Source organism: Squalius cephalus (genome assembly GCF_949319135.1).
Source record: "Squalius cephalus genome assembly, chromosome: 9".
NCBI classification, from domain to species: Eukaryota; Metazoa; Chordata; class Actinopteri; order Cypriniformes; family Leuciscidae; genus Squalius; species Squalius cephalus.
Genome location: NC_137130.1, coordinates 16173611 through 16198882, shown reverse-complemented (window position 1 = coordinate 16198882; position 25272 = coordinate 16173611). Strand labels below are relative to the sequence as shown.

General features: G+C 36.1%; 1 protein-coding gene across 1 annotated transcript in view; it reads right to left on the bottom strand.

Annotated features, from left to right (window-relative positions):
• Window positions 1–511: 511 nt before the first annotated feature.
• The window catches only part of pth2ra (parathyroid hormone 2 receptor a), a 49183-nt gene continuing 24422 nt past the window's right edge, over window positions 512–25272 (bottom strand). The window contains exons 7-13 of the mRNA XM_079882458.1: window positions 24794–24947; window positions 16989–17049; window positions 14064–14130; window positions 10449–10543; window positions 7725–7863; window positions 5543–5584; window positions 512–2944 (exon numbers count right to left, since the gene is read on the bottom strand). Coding sequence (XP_079738584.1) covers window positions 2555–2944; window positions 5543–5584; window positions 7725–7863; window positions 10449–10543; window positions 14064–14130; window positions 16989–17049; window positions 24794–24947 — 948 coding nt within the window. The 3' untranslated portion in view covers window positions 512–2554. The remainder of the gene's footprint in view (window positions 2945–5542; window positions 5585–7724; window positions 7864–10448; window positions 10544–14063; window positions 14131–16988; window positions 17050–24793; window positions 24948–25272) is intronic.

The following is a 25272-nucleotide window of genomic DNA, read 5'->3' as shown; positions in this document are numbered from 1 at the left end:
ATTCTTATTCTTACGTTTGTCATACCTTTTTCTTTGATTTGTTTTCTAATTTCACAGAAAGAATCTGTAAAATATTACTTAATATTTTAAGTAAATTACACATAACTCTGTAAAAATACAAACAATTTTCTTTAAAAAAAAAGCATAACATTTATGTAAAACCAAAATTCAATCAATTACCTGCCAATTTAATAGTGGACCTTTAAATTACAGCAAATATCTGTCAAATAACATTCACTGTATAATGACAAAACGGTAAAATTCTGTAAAAAAAATACAGACCGTTACCTGTAAAATTACACCTTTTTTTACAGTGCAGAGTAGAACTACATGTAGAGGATGGGTTGCCATCCTGTAATTATGGTAATTATGTCATAACATGACCACAGCTAAAGTCCAGCCTGATCTCGAACTAACAGCTGATTGGTCCATATAGTGAAACTTCTGATAAAGTGAAAGTAACTTTTGCATAACATTCAAAAACAAACCCAAGACTGTCAGATTTTCTTTTGCATTTGAAAGCAATTTTATTAAATTATTAAAATGCATCCTCTGGAAAGGAATATAACAGGAAGTACGTAAGACTTACATTTTGTACCGTACAACCCCCACCCCCACCCATACCCATACCCATACCCATACCATAGACCTTAATACAATTATTTATCCTGAGCATTGCTCCACAGTCTACACAATTCATGCTTTTGAATTAAATAAATCATTTGATGACAAATGAAAACCAGTATTCAAAAATAAATTGTTGGTATAGTAATAGAAAATCTAAAAACTCCAACATTCACATTGTCCATTTGGCAGTTTCAGAATTGCATGAGGCAAGCAGAAAATTGTATCCACCAGCATTTCCGGGGCCGTGATGGGTGGAGCTGTCTTGCCATGAACATATCAGTCTATGGCTGTGTTTACACTTGGCATTAACATGCGATCACCATGGTCCGGTCAAGCAGATATCGGATCATAAGCCAATTAGGACATGGTGCGTTTACACCTGTCTACATCAAGTGGCTTCTGTATCTGGATAACAGATCGGATCTCGCATTCCTGCGAGAAAAAACAAAAAAAGGATGGCTCCGATGCAAAGTCGACCTGAAGTGGTGGGTTTTCTTTCAAAAACAGTTTTCAGTCGGGGTACATTTTACAAATCTCGCAAAATGGGGAGGATGAAGAGGCTGCAAGTACTAAAAATGTGGATAGATGCGTAATGGAAACGGTATAGAGTAGGCCTATCCGAGAACGTTGCCAGCTGTGGTGGGAAAAATGCGCGTTCTTTACAGAAAATGAATGGTTACAACTTTAGGGTGCGAAAGTAAACATTTATATCAGTATATTTGCGATGTACTTCGCACTCGACTGTATCGCAAAACCACGCAGCTACGTGCAGCAATTCCTGGAGAGAGGAGGGGGAATAATGACAGTGGGCGGGGTTTTGTGTGACGTCCACCTGTGAATGCAGACACGATGGCTGGATTGCGTTACATTACACTGAGATCCGATCACAATGCGTCCTCGACTACCTCCGAACCTGGACACGCTGATTGGATAACATTCCGATCAGAAGCGCGTTTGCACTTGTCTTTTCAATGTGTTTGTGGACAACATCCGGATACAGGTCGCATGTTAATGTCAAGTGTAAACGCAGCCAATGTCAAAAACTGTCAGTGAAATGTGACCCAATTCCGATTTTTTGCTTATATGTGACACAGATCGGATGTGTTCAATGACCGTGTAAACAGGAAAAAAACGCATGCATTCGGATATTTCGAGATCAGTTTCAGGCCTCATTCATAATGTGGATATTAATCAGATATAAATCAGATATGTGCCAATATGTGCTGTCATGTAAACAGGCAGATCGGATTTTCTGAGGCATTAGGCAACGACTCCGCGGTTTAATGATGAGAGAAACCCCGACGCGCATCTGCAAAGGGACGGATGACCCGGAGGAATGTGGACAAACGTTGAACATATCAAAGGTTGGCTTGCTCATCCTAAAATTTCGGACCCACTGCTCTTAAAGCCCGCCACAATATGCTCCCACCAGTCCTGAGATCTCTCTCGCACACAATAACTGAAGCATATGCGCAGACTGCAATGATTGCACTTTTCGTCCTCCTCCGCCTCAAATCATGGTGATGTTTGGCGAACTTCGCATATATCTCAGAGCTAGCATCAAGCATATTTCGCGTTCGTCCATCTGTGCAAGAGAAGTTAACCCTTTAAACATGCGTGATGTTTCAGATAGTATGGCAAATGTAAGCACATTAATCGGATATTGGTCACAGTTGAAAGAACGTGTAAGCGGACGGTCAAAAAAATCGGATAAAGGTAACAAATCAGAATTGGGCATTGGGCATCAAGACCTGCAGTGTAAACGAGGCCTATGTGTCACAGATTGAGCAGGAAGTGTCCATTGTAGAGGTGCTGTTGCCATTCACAGCAGAGTGTGCAGCAGGTGATGTACTGTCATTTTTTGTTCTTTAACAAATGCCATGTCTGCTATTACACCCAATTTAGCTGACTATCACCGCACCATTCTCTACAGAGTTTCCTCGTCATCCTCCAGGCCACTGCTGGGCCTTGTGGGCAGGGATTCCTTCAGCAGGATGTCATCGACCTGTTTTGCACTGTCCTCCGGCTCCTCAGGTATAGATGGTGGCAAGCTGTCAGCATCCGAATTGAGCACATAGCCTGGCAAGGAGGCGTGTGTGCTGATAGTTGGCCCCCCGTTGCTGCGGTAGACTCGGCTGGAGAAGAGTGTGGTGGAACGGGTGCTTGGGCCTCCGGCAGCAAGCTGGGATTGACTGCTGGTGCTATTGTTGAGGCCAGTTAATACAGAGCCATAGCGGTAGCTCCCGCACACCACCGGGCCCTTCCAGTCGAATGCTAGGTTCCACCGTGTCCATGTCTTCTTGATCTCAGTCTGGACCTGAGGATCAGAGTTAGATGATGAAGAACAGTTAAAGGGGTGTTTGAATATGATTTCACTTTTCTAACTTTAGTTCAAGACAGAATATGCTAATCAATGACTAGAAGATAACTACACATAAGCTTTCACCAACTAACCATTCAGAAATGTTGTCTATGTCACTTCTTCTTGAGTCACTCCATCTTTCTGACTTTGGTTTGAACATAAAAGGCTAAAAGTTTTTTTTAAATTTCCAGTGTATGTCTGTATGAGATAAAAGGACAGGAGCCCTTGTAGCTCCGCCCTCTCTGTGCTGGGAGCAGCAGCTCATTTGCATTTAAAGGAACAGACAAAAATGGTGCGTTTTTGCTCACCTCTCAAAAAGTGACAACTTTAACATGCTATAAAAATATATCTGTGGGGTATTTTGAGCTAAAACTTCACATACACACTCTGGGGACATCAAATGCCTATTTTACATCTTGTGAAAAGGGCATTATACCACCCCTTTAATTCTGAAATGCATGGTGACTTTAAAAAGCATGGCCAAGAGCCTTACTGCTTTATAGTTTTTCTCAGTTGCTTTGGCTCAATTATCGAATGAGAATTTATTTTTTACTCAAAACAGTTAGTTTCTTGTTCGCATCAGATTTTAATTTCTTATTGATTTATGCAAATTTCATATTTTTGGCATGTGTACGAAGAACAATTGTCTACAATTTGCACAATAACTAAACGCACATGGCTTGTTGATCAAAACTGATGAGTTGATTCTCAGTGAAATTATTAAACTCTTCACAACTTCTAAATATTCTTTCATCATGTGAGCCATCACATGCAAAATGATCCATTCAGTGATCAAAATCCTGTCAGACATGCATAAGTATTCCATAAATATCTAACATGGCAAATAGTCTGATATTTTAATGAAATAGGAATCATATATATGGAGTTTCGCCCAGCACAATCACTAACATTTTTGAACATAGAGGAATGTCACAACCCTAAACAGCTACATTTGTGTTATTTTTGTAGAAATGTGTTTCATGTAAACTGAAAATTCACAGTTGCTTGCCATGGAAGAGCAATTGGAATGGGAGGTGATGTTAGGGGAAGACTATAAGTGTGTGTAAAAATAAACAAGGAATTGTGAATTTTCAGTTTACATACACTGTAACAAATTTCTACAAAAATAAAATGTACTGTATAAATACAAAAGTTCATTTTCTTTTGTGTACTACAGTATTGACTTTTCCTAGTACATTTTTTACCTTCTGTTGAAATCCGTATCTAAAAAGCTCAGTGTGATACACAAGAGCATTTAGCTAGACAAAACTGACATTCTTGTGTAGTATAAAAGCAGTTAGTGTCAACAAAAAGTAGAAAAAACATGAAATTTGTATATAACAAATATTTCCATGGTGAAAAGAACATCTAAACATTTTGACCAGATGACATCACATGACATTTTTATTTTGGTTGCATTGGCCAATTTGCTGACACAATAACTAGGTTTTGAAGCATGTATTAAATGTTTTGGGTGAGTTACTACATTTTGCAGGCATGCAATAGAGTTCTGATGTTCCAGTAAAAAGTTGTTACAATTGCACTTACAGTTTAGAGAATATTAAGACTGTTTCGAAAAATGTCAAATTGAACTGAAAGTGCTTTTTAAATTTCAGTTAAATTCCCAAATTGACCTTACAGACAGAAAGAATGATAGAGAGAAGGATGGATGACATTTATTGTCATCTTTCATATGTAATAAATTCATTTTTGTGCAGGGTGAAATAATCTTAATTTCCCAGAATGCATTACCTACATTGAATTGATTTGAATTATAGTTCAGTAAATTCCTCTTCCTGCCATTCCACTGGGTGTGGCCAATTCATATCAAATTCCCACTCAGGAATTGAAAAGGAGATGCTTCTTCAATTATGAAATTTGCACACCACAATTCTGGCATTCAACAACTACTAGACAGAGCAAAACAGATTAAAGAACAATAACCTACCCTGACAGTGGGAATGGTCAACACTTAAAACTCCATGCTTGTTCCACCCACAGCTTTTTCTGACTGTTTAAAACTAACATTTGTTGTGCTAAAGCACTTAACAATTGTAACAGCAGTATGTTTAAATTAATAACAATATGTTACATTGAGAAGAGGCCAAGTGATGCAGCCAATCAGCTTAAAAGGCATGAGTAGGAGGCTATGATGGATGGATGCCAAAGAGCAAATTTGGCCAGGAGACCAGGGTTATACTCCTACTCTTTTTGAGAAGCACCCTGGGATTTCTGATGATCTCAGAGAGTCAAGACCAGTTTAACATCTGTACACTTGTCAGACACACTGCAATGAGTCGCAGGCACCTGGTTTACGATTATTTGTGTAACGTGCACAAAATCACCAGCACAAATCAAGAAACTGATTCTTTAAATGTGACAGGGCAACCATTTTCAGTCTTCAGTGTGCAACTGTCCTAAAAACAATGTTTGGCGCTACAAAAAAATGAGACTGCGTTGGCAAAATTGGCAAAATAGTACAGAATGCAATTGCACATTCTCTCTATATTCCCCTAATTATTGTGATTATAAAGCAGCTTTGCAATTCCTCACCTCTCCATTACAGTAGCAGTAGATGATAGACACAAAGAAGCCCTAAAAACAGAAACAGATGTTAGAAGGGCAACAGCAGGCAGTCTCAACACAGAGCAAATTTCTCAAACAGCTGACTGGGGTAAAAAATAAAAAAAAGTCACAAATTAATCTTACACCTACTTTTTTGTTGTTGAAGAACCTACACTTAATATTTAACTTTATAATTGCTTTATAAGCATATTTCTGCCCTCAGCCATTCGACACCCCCCATGGAAGAGAGGGGTGGGGTGAGCAAAGAGACATGCACTGAAACAGGTCACTGTGAACAAAGCTGTTTTTGAGGAGGTAAAAGGGGTGTTGTTTTACACAACCATTGAGGAATTTTAACCAAAGTATATTACAAACTTTACATGAACACCCTAAAGAATCATACCAACTTGTGGAAAATGGGCACCCGATGACCCCTTTAAACACTGATGAAAACACATCTATAAAGACATTCATTTGTAAGTTTGGTGGCCATTCAGAATCAGATGATATCTTAGGTATTTAATTAATTACAGTTGACACTGGCCACCTGTTTAGTTTATATAAAAATAAATTGCTTTTGCACTTTCCCAGTTCTATCGAAATTCAGTTCTGTGAATGTTTGTGGCTGTGTTTCTGAAGATACTGTGGGCCCTATTTTAACGATCTCTAAGCGCATAGTCTAAAGCGCAGGGCGCAAGTTCACTTAGGGCCTGTCCGAATCCACTTTTGCTACTTTAACGACGGAAAAATGGTCGCTTGTTCTAAAAGGGTTGTTCCGATTCTCATAATGAGTAATGGCTGTGTTTTGGGATTTATGTGCGTTAAACCTATCAGAGTCTCATCTCCCATTCCCTTTAAATGCCAGTTGCGCTCACGCCATGGCAGATTCGCTATTTACATGACGGAATTTGATAGTGGAAAGACCGAAGCCGGATTCCACCATATCTTTATGTACAAAATAATCTTTTACATTGTAATCCTTTTATTTTAAATATTTGGCATGTTTGTGTGCTGCTGTGCGTCCCTGTGTGTTTAATAAGCAGAGTGTAAGCGCATTGTGGACCCGCCTATAGGCGCACATTAGTTCTAACGCGCTCTTTAAATAACAAAAAAAATATGGCGCCATTGACTTTAGACCAGGTTTCAGTTGGTCAATGGCGCAGTCTATTTCTGTTGCCTCAAAATAGCAACACGCCAACAATGCGCCAGAACACACCTTGTTTTCAGACCAGCACGCCCATGGGCACATAAATGAGCGCAAATGCATTTGCTATTTAAACAACATGGAGCAGGACGTGAAAATGATAACTGCGTAGGACTAAAAACTAGCAAAAAACACTTATGTCGCGCTTGGCGCTGCATTGCGCCGGGTGTAAGATAGGGCCCTGTAAGTGGACATGGAAGTGATCTGTTCTTGATGTGAAGGACATGCCTTGAGTCTTGTCATCCAGATCCAGATAAAATACTCTTAACCTAACCAGCACCTGTCATTTAAGACAGCCGAACATCTCAGACAAAATCAATGTGGTGTGTCATGAGATGTCAAGCACATTTAGAGTGCTGTGAATTGGATTGACCTGTCAATTTATTTCTGTCTTAGACATTGCTTGAATGTTTTATTGCTTGCAGTTTGTGCAACAAGTATCTTCGTGTCAGCAAAATTCTCATCAATATCTGTGGGTCCTTGTTACTTTTTAATTATATTTAATAGTAAATTGGTTAAATATCCTTGGTTAAATATCTGAGATTTTCCCAAAGAAACCACCTTTTTCTCCTTTGCTTTGCAATGTGAAAAATTAACAGTTTTTAAGAGAACATTACCATTAATTTCATATTTCATTATATTATGAACATATTTCTTCCTCTGTGATAGTTGTATATTTTAACAGTACAATAAATTATTTAATGCAAAAATAAATAAATAATAAGTTTCATTGCCAGAGCAGTTTTCATCAGTGGCTTGTTTTTCCTTCTTATTTTTTAAGTCTTTCTTCCAAATCAATATGAAATCAAAGCAAAATACATGCACGTCATTTATATAAATTATGCTAAAATACAAATTTGAATTTATGATTTTTGGATTATCAAAAGAAAATCATATGAATCTTTACTTATAGAGATCACTGATTACATTAGCTATTCATGCAATGAAAGCATAGTTTCCAAGTACCTGGAAAGAATTGAAGAACAGCTCACAATACATCCGCACCTCCCAGCCCAGACCGTCGAAGGTGTGTGGCATTCCAACAAACACAATGTAGTGCACCCCAAACACCAACACCAACACAAGCGTGGATTTGGCAAGCTTCCTGGACAAATAGAAATGAAAATGTTCTGTCAGTTAAAGGGAAATATGTTATTTAATGACACCTTACAAACCTGTATGAATTTCTTCTCTCTGTGGAACACAAAAACAGATTTTAAGGTGCAATCACATTTACCTTTGCACTGCAAAATTCAGCGGGTGAAATACTCTCATCTCAATAGCAATCTCCATGATCTGGAATTTCACATTAGGGAAATGAGGCAAAAAAATTCCTCAAGCTAATTCCCATTGGATTCAAGTTTGAACATGCAAATTTGTTTCATTTACTAATATAAATCTGCTTGCTTTGGAAGTGACTCTCGTTCACCCAAAACATTTAATTCTGTCATTAATTACTCACCCTCATGTCGTTCCAAACCCATAAGACTTTCGTTCATCTTCGGAACACATCTTTTTAATGAAATCTGAGAGCTTTCTGTATTCTCCATTGACAGCATACCAAACCTCATTGGTCCTTGCCGAAACTCAAACGTGCTGCCTAACACACAAGAATGAACCTCATTAGTTCTTGCGGAAGCTCAAACGTGCTGTGTAACACAAGAATGAACCTCATTATTTCTTGCGGAAACTCAAACGTGCTGCGTAACACATGAGAATGAACCTCATTGGTTCTTGCAAAAAAAAAAAGCCTCAATTAAATCTGTTCATCATATAGAGCAATCAAGTCTAATTTGGACTAAACCGCTATGGATTATGGATTAGCTTGGATTATCTCTTTATGAACTTTTTGAAGCATCAAAGTGGTAGTTGCATAGCTGTCAATGGAGGAGCAGAAAGTTCTCAAAAAAAAAAAAAAAAAGATCTTCATTTGTGTTCCGAAGATGAACGAAAGTCTTGAGGGTGAGTAATTAATGACAGAATTTAATTTTTTGAGTGAACTATTCCTTTAATGCATCACTATACTATTGACAATGGATCTACTTTACTGCAAAGTTTCGCTAATGTGATCGCATCCTTAGGCAGAATTTTTAGGCTGCTATTTTCCATATTGCGAACGGGGACAGATGTTATTAAACTCCTCAAGACATAAAAGCACCATAAAATAGTCCATATGACTTGTGTGCTACATTTTTAAGTCTTCTGAAAGACGGTAGATTTGTGTCAGGAACCGACTGATACTGAAAACATAATTTGCTGAAAATCAACCAGCCACTGCAAAGTTATACAGCTTCAGATCACTAGGAATATAGGACACAATGGACTTTTATTGTGTGTGTGTTTTTTTTTTTGTCATTTGTGGAGATTGGCAGCATCTGTCCCCTACTCAATTTCATGCGAAAACAGTAAACAATCTAACATCTCCATTTGTGTTCAACAGAAGAAAGAAAGTCATACAGATTTGGAATGACATGAGGGTGAATGATGACAGATATATCGTTTTTGGCTAAACTGCCCTGTTATAAGCTATTAATGCACAGTTTCACTTAACACTTTTTGATCTCTGTGAGATATCTGTGTAGGTTGATGATGCCAAGTACAGCATGAGATGTAGTTGTGATATTATAAATTCAAAAAGTTTGTCTTTAATCCTATTTTATGAACGACACCCCACACGCCTCCGTGTGGCTTTAATCTGAACGAAGACAAGCGCGACATATTAATGGCTACGCCTTGCTTGTCCTGGAAGACAGGTAAAATGTCTTGCAAATAAATCATGAAAAGAATCATGAAAAATAATTGGAAAAGAGCAATGCTAGAAGACCACGAGGTGTAAATCCTCTTTTAATTTAAGCCCGGGTTAGTTTGATCAACCAAAGTGTTCCAGTAAAGGGATTGTCGTACCAAATAAGAGTCAAACGATGTAACATGCGAGCGTACAAGCCAAGGTCATTCGCATTACAGATTTATTTCTATTTCAAATTGTGACAAGGAATCAGCCAGGGCTCTCTTTGGCTTAGCATAACGCACTGTTTGCAAACACGACTTGTCTGTGTCTTCATGTCTGCCTTACCAGCTGTGCAAGCTGACACCTGGGGCTCAGCATACCACTAATTAGCAGGGATACAGCAATGATCAAATTGATTACTGTTATTAGCGGTGCAAAATGACATCCATTGGCATTGTTTTGCTACAAACTGGAATCTTTTAAGGCGCATCCAGAATAACATGTTGACATGCCAAAGCCCAAATGTGCATTTATAGGGTCTAAAAGCATCTATTCAAAGCCAGGTAAAAATGGAAGACAAAAATGTTTCCTTCCACATGTAAGATCAAATATATAATATCCAGTGGCCTTCAAATGCGACACTGATTTCAGTACATGATGGAATTATGGAAAACACAACCTGAATCAAACCGTATAATGAGTAGGCGTAGGAAGGAAAGCTTGTTATCGCATCTCTTAGCCACAGGCAATTCTGCCTCCAAGCTGTGAGATGAAAGATTTTGCCTAAATTACATAAGGAAATAAATAGTTGCTGCAGGGACAGCTTCCACTCACAGCAATCTGATACCAGAGACGATGCCACTGTAATGACACCGACAATTCAGGCAACACTGAATTCACAATTTCAAGGCACTTGAAAAATATGCGTAAAACCATTGCCCAGTGGAAATGGACGCACAAACCTGTACTGTTTCCGAGTATCGTATCTGCCTGCGTTGGTCTCGCGGATCTTGGTTGCGAGCACCCGCACGATATTCACGAACAGGATGAAGTTCAGCTGAAAAAGAGAGTGCAGAGAGAATGAACTGAGTAAAAGGTGACAGCTAATAAAATCCCTTCTGCCACATTAACACGATTCATGCAATTTGTGTAACTGAAAAACTGTAATAAGGACTGATGATGACAAAGGATTTTATGCATTATGGATAACTGGACAATAAAGGCTGTCGCAGGAGGTCACCAGCAGATGACCGTACAAGTGATTTGCATGGCTGGCTTTTCCCAACTGAGCTGGGATGTCATTTGAAAAATGCTCATTTCCGTCTGCTTAATCATAATGAGTGTGATGTCTGTGCATGAGATTTTGCGCTCAGTCCGAAATCAATAAGACAAACAAAAATGCATTCTGGGAGCAGAAAATAAGGTTTAGGGTATAATTCAAGTTATGGTATTTGTAATTCAGCATTTCACAAACAAAAATGACTCCGTTATGGATGCATTATTTGGTGTGTAAAGTTATTCTAATATTAATTTCTTTCGTTGTCTGTTTTGCATAAGCTAAAAATCAGCTAAAAAAAGTGTTTTGAAAGCAAATAAAGCTAAGACTGAGCATGAACAATTAATGAAGAAACATGAGTACACACAAGCATCGGTGTTATTGAACAACATGAATTATGATGCAAACTAATTGATTAATGAACGCTTAAATGCCTCCAAAAGGCTAAAGTACACAAAATTATTTAAAGCTATTACATTTCTTATAGCATTTTAAAATAACATTTCAGTAACCACAAAAGTCAGTCATTATATTGTAGATTTAAATATCAGAGGTAATAAAACTTGCTTATAAATGTTTTGCTGCAGGGGTGGCAAAAGACGATTTGTGCAAGTTAAAGCTCAACAGACTGTGCTGTGAATACCCGTATAAAAATTAAAACTGCACACACACTATACACAAAATAAAATTAAAATGTTCTTTACACAGAGAAAAAATGGTTCTTTTAAAAACTGTTCACTGGCAAACCAGAAACGGTTCTTCTATGGTATCGCTGCGAAAACCACCTTTTGGAACCTTTATTTTTAAGAGTGTAGCAAAAGCATTGAGTACACATATTTATATTCCTTAAAAAAAGATAAATGTTTGCAGAAATATCTCTTTTTGATGAAAACACCACATTCTTCTCGGAGATCTTCTCTGACATGCAACAGGAAAACAATGATGTTAATCCCAATCACGGCAATCACACATTTATCTGACCTCTTCTGCAGAATATTACCCCCATATGTACCATCTGTTCAGTGGGAGTATGGAAAAAAATGGAAATGTGCTTTAACAGTTTGCAACATATGAATCATCATTGGCCAGATTTTACTCTCATTATACATCTGACTTTCCCTTTTTAATTGTTATCCATCCATCCACAACGGCCACAATGGGATTGAATAATAGCGTTACAATATGTGTGTGTGTGTGTGTGTGTGTGTGTGTGTGTGTGTGTGTGTGTGTGTGTGTGTGTGTGTGTGTTGCATCAGAATATGTGTTATCTCAGTATTTTAGAACTGTAAATCAGCAATGAGGAGATTATTCAACGCTTAATTTTTGAGTGTGTGTAAATGTGTGAAATATCATCATCTCAATATCTGAGTAGATCAGCATGAAATGGGGCCAGTCACTGATTTTCGGTCTTATTTCAGGGGCAAAATTGATGTAATTTAAAGTTAGAATCATCTCTTTAAAACCACAAACACCAACTTGTATCGCCTTGTGTGTGAAACTTGTAAAGAGTCCAGCTGTGCTGCCTGGAGCAAGAAATCGTGCTGAGGCATCTTTATCATCCCCATGGAATAATACACTTGCTTGATGTGCACAAAGAGATAAGTGAACAGTTGGATATAGGCCTACACAATTAAATTTCTCTCCAGTATGGAGATTATTTACAACTTTAACCAATGCAAACGAGTCTATTTACATATGCTATTTACATATGTCTATTTATAAAATCCACACATAAACACAACCCTCAAATGTTTGATACTGTGATGCCATAAAAACTGCATGTATAATCCCATATAATACATTAAAATAAAAGATCTATTTAATTAACTTAAATTACATTTACAAATACAATGTTACAAAACCATATGGATATCAAAATGAAAAAAAAATTCACAATGTCAACTTGAGACCTACAACCACAAATTGGAATTCATGTACACAATTTAAGTGAAGAATGAGCGGAATGGTAGAGATGACCTAAAAGGTTCTGTAGCACAAGATTCTTTTTATTTTATTTATTAGTACGATGAGGAATAAAACAAAATTGTGTAATGTAATGTGTTCGATATCTATTCCACCGGCACCACAATTGCAATTACTGCAAGTAGCACTGTTTAATATTACAATAGCTATTTCCAGTAAGTGTAAAAGATGTAAATAGTGGTAGATACTATTTGCTCCAAGTAAAAAATAGTAAAGAAAAAAAAACTATTATTTAAACTATTTGACAGACACTATTCATACAAAGTGTTATCGTTGCCAACAAGGCTGACTATTTGCACTAAATGTTAATCAAGTTAACTACCACATTCACTCAGCTGAATGTGGTAGTTCACCATTAGCTAAACAGTACTGTTTTTGCATGCCTCCCAGAGAACTAAACTATATACAGTTTCAGAATTAATGTGAAACTATTCAATAACTAATGCAGGACAAATTAACGTTTTAAACACAACTTTCATTAACATTTAACCACTTACATAATCATTAAGTAATAATATGCTAATAATATACCTATTGTTAGAATAATGGTAACCCACTAGGTTAGGGTTGGGGAATAAAATGACATGTAGTTGCAAAGCTACTTATAGTCAACAGAATGTCTGGTAGGGACCATTGAAAAAAGTGTACCCTGATTTCAAACACCAACCAAAATCACCTTAAACAGCAAGACAGTAATTTCTGAGAAAAGGTCTCGAGTCGCCACTTGGTTTAATTTTTTTTTTTTTTAAATGACGTAAAAGCATTTATGAATACTTTTTTGGGGCCACTGCACATCACTTGTATGCATGGCTGATATGAACTTGGCAGTTGACTGCTTGAGAAGTTAAACCAGTAGCAGTAAACCATCACTTAAATTTAACAGTTATGAATAAAACCCCTAGTTTTTAAATAAAAAAAAAATCATTTTTAAATGAACAGAATGAACTAGAATGGAGAACTTAGGTTAACGTGGGAACCCCCGCTGAGACACTTCAGTCTCTCTGACTGTGCCCATGTCTGAATCATGTTATCGCCTGAATCCAATAATTGACAAATCTGGAAGAAACACACACGCACACTCACACTGTAATTATGGTAATGTTCTTGCCAGTTCCTCTGACATTTGCCTTCTTTGGCAAAGTTCTTTTCATCTTGCAGTGTTGAATAACAGAAAAGAGAAAAGTTAGGCTGAAGTTAGACAATTTCTCCCTCCTCAGAGTAAATTGCCTCAGTCTTTGAACTGTTTCCCAGGCTGCCGCTTCGTTCTCACGCCGTGTTTATTAAGGGACTGACAGTTTTTCACATCGCTTTTACTCACCCCAATGGCTGTCAGAATGGGGACCTGGTAGATCCATTTGATGTTTCCTGCACTCAGCTCCCAGCATCTGAGCAGATAAAGACAGATTGAATGATAAATGAACTGGCACACATGGATTATGATGCAATGGATATTTTAAAAGGCTTAGATCGAGTGGGAGAAAAGCAGATAGGTTTCCAGTCCCAGAGGCAGTGCTAACACAGTAATGATATACTGTACTTCACAGTACATACTGTATAGATCAGGAGGACATAGTTTAGTATCTAGCTCTTCTTGAAGTCACTGACCCCCTCCTTCGCTTTGAGTAAGCTCAGGCGCTTTATAAAACTCATTTCCATTTGTTTACCACCAATTTGTTACGCCATTCATAATCCAATTAGTAATGCTTACTATGATGTGCAGCTGAATGGATAATATGCCGTGCAGAGGATTTTGTCCATAAATAGGACATACAGTAAATACTCAGAGGGATGCTGAATACATGGCCAGTCTGGAGCAAAACTAAAGAGTCATAATGAACATTTGTTAATAATTATATTCATTATAACTTGAATTGATTTTTTATTATCCTCATTTAAATTACCTTTAGTGCCATAGACAGTTACTAAATATGGGCACTGCAGGCAGAGTATCATGTAATAGTCAACTCTACTTTCATGTAAAAGAACAAAGAAAGGAGTGAAAGGACTAATTAAAATGAGACTGAGTCAATGCTTTTTTATATAACAATAGTAAATAAAAGACTTTGATGCAGAAAGACATCAACAGGGAAACACTGGAGAACACACTTGGCTCTTAAGTTAAGTTTTTTTTCTGAGAATCAGTTATTACACATTGTTTAATGCATCAATTCAAAAAAGCAATTGTCTTGCATTTTACCTTCTTTAAAATGTTTTAGTGAAAAATATGCAGATAAATAACTTCTTATTAATTAGTATTGTTTACATAAATATTGTGTATTCATATAAATAATGAAACAAATTTGTACTGAATTTTACTTCTTGCATTAAACAAGTTTAATCTACTAGGTCAAAATTATGGTAAAAAAAAAAAAAACAGAAAAAAAAAAGAAAAGTACATAAATATTGAGACGCATGTGGAATATCAAACACCCAGACAACATTTGCATTTAATAATTTGGCAGCCAGTGTGTTATGATGCATTCAAGGTACACATTTTATCAGAATGTGTATTCCCTGATGACCTCAGCTTTGTAAGCGCAACCAGTTAAGCTACAGGAATGCAGATCAAGACTTGAGAGTACCTGTAATCTTCTTCACATTTGCTTTTCAGAGTGGAATAACTTATGGTTCTGCAGAAAGCCATTAACCCACCATCACTGAGAAGTGACAAATGTCAAGATGCTTTACAGAGCTCTCACTTCTTGCCTTGCCAAACTGAGCATTTCATTTTTATTTTACTCAAGTGGAATAAAAGATCAGTGAGTCATAAAATATAGCTATTTTTATCTTTAATAAGGAAGTTAATTCAAATAAATTAAAAGTTGGAAAATTCTAATTCATCATACAGTATTGTCAGTCTCAAAAACCATTTAGCATATTAAAAAGCAATCAGTATTATTGCTTTTATTATTGACACAATCTTGATTTACTGTATTTAGTTTATATTAGATTTCTGAAAATACTAGCAATTGTTTTTCAAACATTTGAACCTGACCTGTTGCCATATCCGCTTTACCCACCAAAGCTAATGATCTTCTGAGTGGCTTAGTGGGTGGCATCGGGGCCTTTAGGGACGATGTCGCACTACATACTCTTTCAACCCCCTCATATCAGAATATATGCTCATGTCTAAAGTTAATATCATTCCAATAAACCGTATTGCAAAATATCTATTTCAGAAACTGTGAAATTTTCTAATAATTTTAAATATTGATTTAATATTATACCATATGACCCCCTCTAAACATAACATGCAGTGCGACTTTTTTCTTTTCTTTTTTTTTTTTTTTTTTTAGATACAATAAAGATAAAGAGACAATCTGTGATAAGCTAAACTAGGCCACCTTAACAACACAAGTAACAAAAGAAACACCACAGCTAAAACAAAGCCTTATGTTTATAAAGAGTGTTCTCCCCAGAGAAGCAGCAAGTTGTTGCTTGAAGCCATTCGCTTTTGTACCATGACTAACAGCCTGTAAGCTGCAAGAATACAAATTGTGCTCTCGATGGTAGTGAGACAATGGCATTCAGCAAGTGTTTGAAAATAAAACAGGGAAAAGATCACTCCTCTAATACCCTTAATGGCATAGTCTTACATCAATCTGGCATGAAAACACTACTTCATTTAGATGATCTGGTGATAAATAGCTTGAACATAGAAGTGGCTATTTAACCTAAAAACACAAACATTTACAGATCGAAGAGAAGTACTAACTGATCAAGTTAGTTCACTATAACTAGAAAATGTGCCCTGCGTTGTCACGTCATTAATGAGCCATCAATAAGACCTGAACTAGTTAGGAATATTTATGATATATTCATTAGCCTATGTTGTTGATAATTTAAAACAAAACAATACCATGGCCATTTTAATGCACTTCTTTTACTTAGCTGGTTCAATTTTATTAGACTAGCTTTTTATTTGCTTAATTAAAAAAAAAAAAAAAAAAGATTAATACAATATTTTTTTCCCCTGGCATTAAACTTTTTGAATCTAGCAGGGCTGTTTCAAATGGTGGTAACTCTGATTAAAAAATAATAACTCTAGAGATTTCAAAAAGCTAAAAAAAAAAAGAGATATATAATATATTTTTAGCTCCCTCACCAAGCCTTTTATGTTTTTTACCCATAATATTTTTCATGAACAGTGCCATACGAAGGCCCTAGATGAAATCTGCCATCATTTCTACAAAGATGATTAGGACAAGAGGTCAAGTCTATGAGAAAGAACACATGAAATCACCTTGCATCCGCCAGCGTTGCCCTGACAACTGCCCATGCAGCAACAAAAAGAGCAGGAACACCTGAAATGAAACACAGGGGGGAGGGGGGGGGTGATTTCAAGGAAGGAACTGCTAGCAAACATTTTACTGTTAGTGAAAACGATGGTAAAGCTAGTGGTTATATTATATTTTTTTATAATATTATAAGGTCACAGTCAAAATTTTTCATTATTTGAAAAATATGCTTCTGTTCACCATTTTGCAAATAAATATCTAAAGAGAGTAAACTACGTAAAGTAATTTGAGAACTTATACTTGACTTACATTGCATGCCTTCATATTATGTGGACTATCCAAACAAGAATGCAACAGTACTTTGTTTTCCTAATTTAGCATGCATTGCAGTAAAACTCAATAAATGGCGTGAACAAAATCTAACATCATGTAAATAGATGTTAAAACGTCTTAAGATATTTGGGGAGGCACTGAAGCATGACCCTGATTTAATGCCTTCATTTAATGAGGTTCAGGAGCACCTGTGGAGGCTTGCACGCATAGATGGATATCCTGTAGAGTAATACTGATGAAAAATGCAGCTTGTTTACTTATTGCCAATTGAGTGTTTTTCATTCTGAACACTGGACGGGAAGAGCATCTGTTCTGTCTGGTACGTAGGAAACTTGATTGAATATTTGGTTTCTGACAAAATTGCTATTATTATTTTTTCACTTTGAATGTTTTTTCTCGATTCACAATCAGCCTTTGAAATTGAAAGCTAGTCAATATGTTGGAGGTTTCACACCTATACATGCGTGGCCTGGTGGCCAATCTTCATTGATTTTACATTCCATCAGTAAGAGCAGAGTGTGAAGGTTGAATTAGCAGAGCGATAGCACAGCTGCACATAAAATATTGCAATCCTCACAACATAATGGGAGACATATCAGAGTTGAAAAGAGAACAAATTGTTGGTGTCGCAGAGCTCCACAGGGTCAGTATTCATGGTCGGGCTGCTATAGCCAATCCTTTGGTCACTCGTGCCAATGCCAAATCTACGTTTCATTGGTGCCAACAGTGCAAATCTTGAGCTGTGGACTATGTGAAACATGTATAGTTCTCTGATGAGTCCACCTTCACTGTCTTTCCCACATGGGAGTTACGGTGTGGAGAAGACCCAAAGAGGCTTAACACCCCGGACTGTTTCGTCTAACAACCACGCTGCATGAATTTAAGTCTAAACTCAAAACCCATTTGTTTAAACAGTATTATTAGTCATAACTCTGTATTACAGTCATAATGTTTCCTTAGTCTTTTGCATCTGACCTTCACTTCAACTGCCCACCTTCTATGCTGTCTGTAAATAGTTTTGTTTTTTGTTTCTGTTCCAAATGTAATGCGATATGCAACTGCAGTCGCTCATTTCTTGGACTGGGCAAATGTCTATTGTCCATTTATGTATGAACTGATTGTTTGTTCTTTACTGTTATTGTGAAGCGTCCTTGAGCTTGGGAAAGGCGCTATATAAATTAAACATATTATTATTATTATAAGACAGTATGTAAAATTAAGTAAAAAAAAAAATATTTTATAGGTTACTCAATCAAAAAAGTAAACACACCTACAAGCCAAGTATACTTAATTATACTTTTAAGTATATCTCGAGTACAAGAATAGGCCAAATATACTTAGACTTTTCTGTCAGTATAAGTCAAGTATACTTACTAGCAATTTTAAGTATATTTCTGAAAAGTACATAAAGAATATTTCTGAGAAGTACATAAAACGTAGACTGAAAGTATACTTTCTTATTTTTAGTTTAAAAGAAGGAATGGCACACTTGAATAAACTTCTTTTTTGTAAGAGCAGAGAGAAGCACGGGGGTGGATCAGTGATTGTTTGGCCTGCAATATCGTGGCATTCCCTACGGAACCATTCTGGAGGACCGTGTGCAACTAATGGTTCAAACATTGTCCCAGCATGATAATGCACCGATACACAGCAAGACTTGTGACAGAATGGTTTGATGAACCTGAAAGTGAAGTTGAACATCTCCCATGGCCTGCACAGTCACCAGATCTAAATATTTTGAGCTACTTTCGGTTATTTTGGATGAGCAAGTCAGAAAATGTTTTCCTCCACCAGCATCATATAGTGACCCGGCCACTATTCTGAAAGAGGAATGGCTCAAAATCCCTCTGGCCACAGTGAAGGACTTATATCTGTCATTCCCAAGATTAATTGATGCTGTATTGGCTGCAAAAGGAGACCCTACGCCAAACTAATAAATGATTGTGGTCTAAAACCAAATGTTTCAGATTCATTGTCCAACCCCTGTATTTGTATGAACATAAGAAGATTCAACAACTGAGACATAAACAGAACAAATTTCACAGACATTTGACGAACAGAAATTGACTAATTGGTCCCTGAACAGAGATATCAAAGCTGGCAGTCAGTATGTGGTGTGGCCACCAGCTGCTACTACAGTCAGTGCTTAATTTGAGCCGGAAAATGTTCTTTTGAACATTGAAACACTTTTCAATAAAGATCTCTAAAGTTTATTTGGATTTGACAAAATTAACCTTTGCAGCTCATGTTTTCACATAATTTAATGTTTGAATGTGATGTGAAATAAACAGGAGATATCTAAGTAAGTTGTTTACTTTCTTTTTTATTGGTTTTCCCATTAACACAGACCAATTTGGGGATGCTGAACATGCATGAAAACAAAAGGCAGGATTTATCGTGTGAACAGCGCAATAGCCAATCATAGCGCAATAAAGGCATTACCTCCTCTCACATGACACCCCCCGCCCCGCCCCTCCCACCAACAAACCCACGGCACGCTTACACTTTACTTACTCAAAAAATGTAAGAATATCACAAACACTGTTGAATAAACAGTATAAGGTTAGGCTAATAGCAGTCTAAAATCAGTTTTTCATTGTAGTAAGTGTTTAAAAGTTAGTAAGTTGATATGAGCCACCACAGTCATCAAAAAAAAGTTTATAAAAGTGAAAATAAAGTGTTATTTTAGGTTAAGGTTACGGAAATACACAGTACTAACATAAATGTATCATAAAACATCCTGATGAATAATGAACATCATACCTGCATGCAATCCCTTCCCAGTTAAAAGATGGCAGTGAATTTGTTTGGCTCCGTTTTATGCAAACAATAACAATACAAAAATTAGTCTTTAAAACATTTTTCTGCTTTTGCAAAATCAATAATGATGATGTTATTCAACACATTTTATTTTGAATTTATCTTAACAGCTGTGGTTAATCTTGAGTGGCTCAGCCAATAATCTAAAAAAACGCTGCTTCCCACTGATGGTGAAACCTTGGTGAAACCAGGATCGTATCATGCATATCAAGAAGCAAAACTGCCTGGATCTGAGGGTGAACATGTCAATCGAGGGTGCTCTCCTCTCAGACAGCAGTTCCCATGGTGATGATGGGGTAACTGTGGGAGTCTGGGATTATTTAGTTGATATTATATGTGCCTTGACTCATACTACATTGTCTTTCACACCTTCATACATGACGACTTTGGATATGCTACACAACCTACTTTTCATTAGGACATTTCCTAGTAAATCTGGAAAAAGTAGGTGAGCAGTCAGTCTAAAATAAAACTGCATTTCTAATTGTATGAATATCTATCTATCTATCTATCTATCTATCTATCTATCTATCTATCTATCTATCTATCTATCTATCTATCTATCTATCTATCTATCTATCTATCTATCTATCTATCTATCTATCTATCTATCTATCTATCTATCTACTGAATCCATTCTTAAAGGTACAGTCCACCAAAAATGCAGTTACCATTTACTCACTCTTATGTTGTTTCAGTGATTTTTTTTCATCGGTGGATTTTTTTTGAAGAATATTCATGCAGTTCTTTTTATACATCCAAGCCAGATAGTGACCAGGCGATGTCTATGGGATCAAAATCCCGCCTAAAGTATTGCAGCCACGGATCAAAAAATAATAAGCGGGAATCAAAAATTTAAAAACACATGTAAAAATATATTGCACAAACTGAAAAAAATAATGCAAAATGATCAGAATAGCAAACAACGTGGTCACGGATCAAAATATAATAAGCGTGAATCAAGAAATAACAAGCATGAATAAAAACTTTAAACGCATTAAAAGTTATTTTGCACAAAACTCATATTTTACTCTTTTGTACGCTTGTGCTGTTTTTCTCTTCACTCTTCTTTCTATGTTCTGCGCTTGCTTTCCCAAATGTTGCAGTTCCAGTTTCATGTAAATTAGGGCGGGCTTCAGTGTCACCATTGGTCCACTAGTTCTAGATTGACAGCTACTCCTCTAGCGATTGATTGGCACAAAGTACAGAGTAATAAAACCAAGGAAAACATACTTTTTAAGAAAGCATGACCATAAGTTTAAGTTTTGTGCAAAATAACTTTTAATGTGTTTAAAGTTTTTATTTATGCTTGTTATTTCTTGATTCACGCTTATTATATTTTGATCCGTGACCACGTTGTTTGCTATTCTGATCATTTTGCATTATTTTTTTCAGTTTGTGCAATATATTTTTACATGTTTTTTTACATTTTTGATTCACGCTTATTATTTTTTGATCCGGGCTGCTTTAGGCGGGAAATTGATCCCATAGATGTCAAGCTAAAAAATAAAAAAAACTACATAAAAGTAGTTTTCCATGACTTTTTTAAATTTAATCAATAATAAAATTGATATTTTTATCCAAAAAAATGGCATTTATCTCAAAACTGAATTTATAGTGAATATAAAGTCTGTGATCTATTATTTTGTCAATATTTGACTATGATGTAAATTGTCTCTCTAATTATATTTATTTCATCAGCATATTTTGGAAATAATACAATAATCCAAATTAATCAAATAAATAATCCAAATACATTTAACTGGATCGAATAACCCAGCTTCAGATTCATGATGCATTGTATGGAAATGTGCACACAGCCAACCTGATAAACTCCTTTTCCGTGGGGAAAAAAACATGAACGTGGGTATAAGTAGGCTAATTGACAAAAATGTCCTTTTCTGGCTGAATTATTCCTTTAAATGATTTTGAGACTAAAAATGTCCTTTGCCACAATGAGTATGGCATCACACAGCATGGTTCAATTACCTTTCCTTAGTTTCAGTTTCCTTTCCATCAAATAAATATGAATCCGTTATGTAAGATATCATCATTATGCCATTAGGCATTACAAGATATTTAGGAGCTCAAATCCATTACATCACTCATCCTTTGAAGATTGAAAATTTCCCCTCATTAACATTATTTTAACAGTATCAACATGACATTATTGTGTAGTACTTTCAAAGACTTAACCCTTAGGTCATTAATAAGCCATGCCTAACGCATTCAAGAGAATGTAGTGAGCAGCCGCTCCTAGAACAGGGAATCTGCATATCAAAGGTACCTCAATCTCTGCCCTTCCACTAGGAACACATCAAACAGGAATGACAAATAAATAAAGAACACTTCAACTTGAAACCACTTGAAAAGGAAGCAACCTCTCAAAACAAACTGCAGTGAGCTATCATTGTGCCGTTTCTCCGTGTGGGAGCGGAGGAAAGGGTATGAATACCATTTGCTATAAATAATAGCTAAGTTATTGGTTTCCATGTAGAAATTTCTCAAAGGAGTACATAAGATATATATTCAAAGGCAGGGGCATCTGTATGTTTTATGATGTTGGAAAATAGCACTTCTTTCCTAGATAAACAAGACCTTCACATGAATATACAAATAACAGCCAAGATCCCTGTTGAATTGTCTGCTGCTTTGACCATCATAATGAACTGAATACAGAGAATGGTCCTGCTGTCAACAGTTAAGACAGTTGCTTCTTTAGTTCTTTATATGGTTAGTCATCACGTTCAAATCGGAAGGCTGATGAGAAATGACGTAATGAGACCTTGTTAACGTAGTTCTCAAATATCCCTGTAAGTTATTGCATCTGTGTGGTTTGATGGTGTGAAGGTTTAGCTGGCTGAAACAAGTGATATATTTAGAGCTCATTAAATCTCTCATAAAAAAATAAAAAAAATAAAAAACTTGGTTGATCATTTCTTTAACGTTTTTATCTTTTCAACAAAGGAATGTGTAATGAGAAACATAATTAATGACATAATGATATCAAGAAAATCAGCAGACTTGCCGTATATTTATTTCTACATGCATAAGAATATTTGAGGTCAAATATTTTAATATAAATATTTTAAAAAGGTAAAAGTATTATGAATATACTAATTATAATAAAATCTAAAATATTTTTAGATGCTGTGACTAGTCACAAGTTATTTTTTATTTTAACTTTCGCCACTTTTTATCAACTCTTTAGTTCGTTTGGTATGGTCCACTGTCACACTGCAGACCATAGTATTTCCAACAGTTAACCTCCCATATATATTATCCACTCAATTATAAAGTAGTATAAAGCATTTTTCTCTTATTAACACAAAGTATTTTAATATTATGTGGGGGCATCAGACTGCAGAACTAAATAAAATGAACTTTTAAGTAGCTCCAGATTACAAATTAAATTAGTTTTTCTCAGTCGATTTGATCAAAAGTAAGGTCAATGCCCTTGAAACAATTTACACAGCGATTTAAGCAGACTCTTCATTTAGCCAAACAGTTCAATTTCATTTTATAATGAAGTATTGCATTCTTGTCAGCTAACACATTTATCACCAGCCAGTACTCACATTATAGTGTTCTCTACTGATTACATATTTAGCTATGAACACACAGCTTTACTACTAAAAAAAAACACATTTATCTAAAGTCTATAATGAAGATACATGATTCTGTATACTTCTGAAGATGTACTTATATCAAGCCTCACAATTATGTTTGAGCAAAGAATTTCCTCCACATAATACAATGTTTTCTCAAGCTATAGGTTAAAGAAAAAAGCATTGAATATTGAGTGATGCTCAATATCTCTGCAGGCTATCTCTCGTGCATGGACAAAAATGACTAGCTACATGGAGAGGGAGTGAAGAACTCCATCACTGGATCCAGAAATAGAGAATATAGTAGAGGGAGCACCATGTGATACAAAATACATAATACTGCACAGATAATGATTTGTATGCTTAATTGAGCGGCTCTTTTGTTTTTTTTCCAGCTACTCTATTTACTTCCTCCCTGTGGTTTCCGTCCTCTCTATTAATCTCTTCTCAGTAAACACCTCTTCTTGTTCTACTCGCTCTTTCTCCAGGGTCCTCATTGTTGGTTTGCTCTGGGTTTTCACATGATGACATGTCCATTCATGGAAAAGTCAATTTGGTAAATTGCGTTTCCTGTGTGGTGCATATACTCTAACGTACAATGTGATTTCATTTGTCAACATGCTATAGATCAGAGTACATTTCGTGGAGGGAAATATATTTATTATAAATTCTAAATGTAGTTTTGGTAAGCATAAAACACACACACACACTATATATATATATATATATATATATATATATATATATATATATATATATATATATATATATATATATATATATATACTGTATAAACACATTAGTCATAAAACAGCCAGCTAAGGCAGCCAAAATGAAAATATAAGTGAAAAAAATGATTGGCCTTGTTCTTTAAGGAGAATACAATTACATGTCTGTCCATGAACAAAGCTATAAACCCAGCAGATCAAAACCAATAGCAGCAGCATTTATTTTACTAAGAAATGTTACAAACCCAACAGAAGCAAGAATATAAACAAATTGCCTCTTTTAGGAAATTTACTACCATGACATTCAGTAGACATACTCACCCCAACCAATCAAAGTGAAGCCCCACAGGTATTTCGAGTCAGACAAGAAGGCCATGAAGATGAGACTATGCAGGTACAAGCCCTCCACCAGGATCCAGTAATAGTTTGTAGCCAGGAAATATATGAACAGCAAGACTGTCACTTTACAACCCATCTGAAAAAGAAGAGCGTAGCAAAAAAAGTCAACACCCACACCAAAACATGGCAGTTTCGATTATATTCAGCCAAATGTTTAGTTAATCAGTAAACATACTGGCTGGGAAGCAATACTTCAGCTGTGACAAACTATTTCCTACTCGTGGTTGGAGGCCACCTCAAAAAAGAGTTGAAAATAGTTCTCTGTTGAGGAAAATAGTCCTAAGTTCAGACTGACATAAGAAAGAAGAGCAAAATGAAGTAAGATGCCTTTGTTCTGTTTCTGTTATGGTACAATCAGTATAATCACATGGGCTTCTTTAGATCAAAGCAAAATTCATCTA